The sequence below is a fragment of the Nicrophorus vespilloides genome, unplaced genomic scaffold (assembly GCF_001412225.1).
Source record: "Nicrophorus vespilloides isolate i.1.1-1 unplaced genomic scaffold, Nicve_v1.0, whole genome shotgun sequence".
Classification (NCBI taxonomy): domain Eukaryota; kingdom Metazoa; phylum Arthropoda; class Insecta; order Coleoptera; family Silphidae; genus Nicrophorus; species Nicrophorus vespilloides.
Window position 1 is genome coordinate 1 of NW_017098777.1, and position 5431 is coordinate 5431.

Consider the following 5431-nt stretch of genomic DNA (forward strand, 5'->3'; position numbering starts at 1 on the left):
GATAAATATTTCTATTACACTTTTTTCTAACAACACATTAATATTTTAATTATTCATATTAAACTGATTTTAAAAGAAGATTGTTTGACTTTCGTAATTATTAAAAAAATAATAGAATTATGACCTACAGTCAATAGCCCTTTGAAGCAATTGAATTTTCGATTTATGACATTTATATTATTGTATTGAGTTTTTTATTTTGTAATTTTACTGTTTCAATAAATATTATTATTAGAATTATTTTTAGTTAAATTTTACAATTTACTCAATTTATTCAATGAAATAATATTCTCATTCATTTCATTTTAACAATTTGTACGTAATTACAATATAATTTGTTATTTTATAAATGAATTTCAAAGATAATTATCATGACATGAAAATGTACATTATGAAATCAAAAAAAAACTTAATTAGCAAAAAAATGAAGTCCAAGTGACCAAAGTTCTATTACACTTCTATTACATTGTATTGACGTATACTTTCTTATTTTGCAACATGTCCCACTTATGTTCTTTTTTGTTAAAAATTACATCATCTTTTTCTCTCGCGAAATTTATCATATAAGTAGTAAACATTTTGTAACAAAATATTAAAAATGTCAATACCAATATTTTGCATGATAAAAAATCAAAATGGAATAAACATATGAATTACAAACTTAAATAAATTGTTTTTTATTTAATATTTTTTTTTTATAATAATTAATACAATTTAATGCCAATGTATACATATATATATTTTAGAGAAATAATTAATAAAGAAAGGATCAATACACTAAAATAATATAAATACAGTGGAACCTCGCTTAACGAGTTTAATCCGTTCCAAAATTTCCGGATATTGAAACATATTCAAAAATACAACTAATATGTGTACACAAATTTTAAAAAATTATTTAGCAAGCGCGCAATCTGGGACTTCTTTTCTCATCGTCACTCGTTATGCGAAACGTCGCACGTTAAGCAAATAATTTTTCTTACAATTAATTTTGATCGTTAAGCGAAATGCTCGTTATGCAACGAGATCGTTAAGCGAGGTTCTACTGTACGCAGATAATTCTTAAAAATAGGAAACATTATAATATTCTGGCTAACGTACTATCGACCTAAATCTTTCTACCCGGGGAGTTAGAGTTAGTTTACTATGTATATTCTAATTATTAAAAAAAAACACAAATAAAGTAACATTGTTTCTTTTTGTGTCATTATTTTTAATTTTTTATATATAATTATCATTACATATAATTGTTATTATATAAGGTGTAACAAAATTCACACAAGAAGTAATTTTTATAGAAATTACCGGTTTTTAAATGCAAATTGTATATTTTTATTGTTTTATAACATATTCAGTATAATGTTATGTATTACGTAATACTTTAAAAATAATTAAGGCTTGGTAGCTACAGTTTGCAATTTTCGTACAAAGTATGGTTAAACTAAAGATTAATTAAAAAGAAACAGAGAGACTGGATCAATTAGATAATCCAGTTTTTTGTTAACTAAATTGCAAGATATCAATGTGGACTACATGTCTTTCAACAAGACAGTGCCACATGCCATAAAGCCAGCGAAACAATTCAATTATGCACGAGTCATTTTTCAGATGATACGATTTAACGCAGTTGAACTTTTTCTTTGTTGCCAACAAGTCTTGAAGGAAGAAATTGAGCCACATTTATGCAAAAAGGTCATGGATAATTTCGACAAAAGAATGCGTCTATGCCAGCAAGCCTTTTACCCGATATGCTATACCATACATAATCTTATAAAATTACAATTTGCAATTAAAAACCTGTATTTTCTATCAAAATTACATCTTGCGTGAATTTTGGGACATCCTTTATAATTGTCATGTATATATAACTATATGCAAATTAATGAAAATGAAATTGTATCATAATCAAAACTTTCGAACAACAAAAATGTATAAATAAAACATTTCCTTTTTCTAATTAATCAAAGTGCGTAACATTTTATTGGATCTTATATAATCTATAGAGAAGTAAATCAAAAGTGACGAAAGTGTGCTTGGAAAGTAATATGAGCCAATTAAATTTTATATAATTTATTGTGATGATTGTCGTAATCCCGCTCATATACATTTATTACAATCTCTTTGCGCCAAGTAATTGTATCGAAAATAAAGAAATAAATGCAGCACGCTTATGCCGGTAATTTAAAGAAATATCTTAATCGATTGCACAAATAATCTTTATTATGTAATTAATCGTTTCTATTAGAAATATAATAACGTTCATAGAATAATACACAATAACACATGTAGATTATAGTAGGCGTACATCAAAGGACATTCCGTACATTAGGAGACACGAAGATTGCATAAAAGAGAAAACCTCGTCTGTAGTGAACACAAGAAGCTAACTAAACAGCATATTGACCTTCGATATAAATGATGCCATTTAGAGAAGATGTTTATGCGATATATTCGTATGTGCAACCTTTTGTAGAGATCGCATTGATTTAAATAATATTCGAGGAATTAGTAGGAAGTAATGCACAGATCGTATCCATTGCATTTAGGAAGTCATGCAAACACGAGGTTAAGAGCAAATAAATGAACAATAAAACAAGGATCGTGTGCGGTTGGAAGAAAGTTCGTGGCATTTGAGAATTTTTCATATTGGTGGAAACGGGCACATTCATTAGTGATCCCGGTTCGAGGAAACAGATATGAGAATTTCGAGATCACGATCGCTATTCAGAGCAATTCCTCTTCCGCCTCTCTAGTTTGAATATACGGACTTACGTACGCACGGTCCGCCCCGTCACACGCCTTCGGTATTTTCAACTTGATTGTTTTGTAAAAGCTTCCAATTCCGGCCTTTTACGTAACCAGACTCTCTCGCCTTTGATGTTTCAGCCGATCATTTTGCGAACTGCCATAGGTCCGATCCGAGATTCGATAGCTGCCTTCGAGATGCCATCAACTCTGTAAGACCCTACTTCAAAACAGGTAATTCCTTCTGATCTGCATATTCCTCGTATTACTTAATCCAAACTCAAATCTTAGGATTACCGCAATACGGAGTCAGACCTTTTGACCCTTTCCATGCTGATGAGGTGGTGCAGACAAGAGGCGGCCCGGGCTTTAATTACAAATTAACATTGAGGAACGTCACGGAAGCCGGATGGACGTCCTCTCAGATAATGCGATTCAAGTAATTTGCATTATTCATAACAACAGACGTAATTCATTTCTATACTTCTAGGTCCGACTTTAATAATAATTTCATTGAATTCTCGCACTTCTTTCCTGATAAGAAACTCACTGGTTCTTTCGAGTTCGATGCTGAAATGTTCGGTAGAAAGATCAGAAATAGCGGTAACTGGAATTTAGTTCTTTACGATTATACGCAAAATATGATGGTTACCAGAAAACCAAGAATGTCCATGTACGGTGAACCAATCTTCGACACCCCGTGCAAAGTAAACGTAGACGTGAGGAGCTGTAGGCATATGGAATTACATGTTTCCCATCTACTTGGAGGAAGACCATTAATGGGTAAGCATATATATTCATAAACAATAATTTCTTATAGACACAACAAATCAGAAACATAGCAAAACAATAATTTAAAACTATTTAAAACTTGTATTATTCAAATTAAATATTTCTACATCAAAATATCATAAACTTAAAAAAATATTATTGTTTCGAACTTCCTTTTAACTAAACAATATAGATGATAAATGTTGCAGTAAAATATATATGACATTCAATTAAGAGCAAATTCCAAATCAAAGAAGTTGCAAATAATTCGTTATTTTATAAAGTATCATCAAACCTCAATTTTTATTATTGGTAAGATTCGAACCTGTTACCTTTCGTATAAGATTTTCTAATACAGGCGACTATAGTCAATGATTAAAATTTTATTAAAAATGTTAACTCAAAAATTATTAAAAATTTGAATTCGAAATTAATACATTCAATTTATTTAATATAAAATTGAAAAATAATATTCATAGTAATTTAATGCTTAATGAAGTTAAGTTAAAATTTAAATATGTTGTAATAGAAGTTGCCTATCTCATAAGAATTAAAAGCTAGTGAATATTAAGCTAATTAGTAAAATCATGATTTGAGAATACAGTGGAACGTATGAGCATGATCAAAATAAATTGTAAAAGTGACTCGCTTAACGAGCGATGTTTCACATAACGAGTAACGAGGAGAAGTATCAGATTCGGTGCCTGCTTAATCATTTTCAAAATTTGTGTTCACATATTTGCATTTTTATATGTTATATGTGATTTTTTTTTGTGAAAAATTTAATAACACTTGCATATCTCCGAATAAAAAGCGAAGGAATAAAAATATGTTACAATTGTTACAATTTCTTGGTGAACATGCCTTTATGATTTTTATAATTTGCTGATGAACATATGCAGATGAATAATAGAAATGTAAATACGAAAATTGGTATACAATGTATTATCAATGCCTATCTTGTTGTAATCATCAATAGAGGAATGAGAACGTTCCAAGATTTATATGTGCATAACACAGCGCTTATCGCGGTCATTTTATTGCGGCGTTGTTATCAGGATGCAACCACCGGATGTGATTTTATCACTAAATCATTACAATATACAACTGTGTCGAAATTCTAAACGACCCAAACCGATTTATCATAAGTAATAAAACCTACGATGAGTAGTTTACGACTACAGTTTTTCCTCTGATTATTATTTTATCAATTTTCTTGTTTCAGAAAATATCGCAGATCGATTGATTAACGCAGCCTGGCCTCCAGGTTTCTATCTACTGAGACCCTTGATTGGTGATCTGGTCAGCACGGCCTTCACGAAAATCTTCAACGACAATTTCATGAACTTCCCATTCGACGAACTCATCAACTGAATCTAATAAACATGAAATTAAGATGACTTGCTCAAGACTTTCCCATAACGGGAAACTCAACGACTGACTATTACTAGTTTAGAGAATGAAAGAAATAGAAAAAAAAAACAATCGCTTAAAAATAGAATTAATTATGAAGCGGAAATGATAGTCATTTAACTGATAAGATTAATAGCGTTTAAATTGCGAAACGGGGAAAAAAAGCATGTGGACAAGGAGTTCTTGTATTTTGAGGAATGGGATTAACTGTGTATTGTAAATATATGTTTAAAGTCAATTAATTACTCAATTCTTTCGTTGCGTTGCGAGATTTCTTTATGTAATGTAATAAATGTTTTGTTTTTTATATTATGTGTGATGTGTCTAGTAGCCCTAACGCTATTAGCGACCTAAAACCGTATTAATAACGCAATCACGCGTAATAAATCTAGAACCGTTCCCAACATAAATAACCATCATTACTCATTAAGTCTCCATATAAAGGTGAGCAGTATACATATTGAACTTCCTGATTATGCCTTATCTGCGACAGAAGTAAGAA

General features: G+C 30.2%; 1 protein-coding gene across 1 annotated transcript; it reads left to right on the forward strand.

The window, feature by feature from the left end:
- Positions 1–2886: 2886 nt before the first annotated feature.
- LOC108563157 lies at positions 2887–5133 on the forward strand (the record flags this gene model as incomplete). Its single annotated transcript, XM_017921756.1, is given in 4 exon segments — positions 2887–2979; positions 3037–3184; positions 3236–3528; positions 4742–5133. Coding segments are annotated over 4 exon segments (683 nt in total), but the record flags the coding sequence as incomplete, so codon positions are not given.
- Positions 5134–5431: the final 298 nt, after the last annotated feature.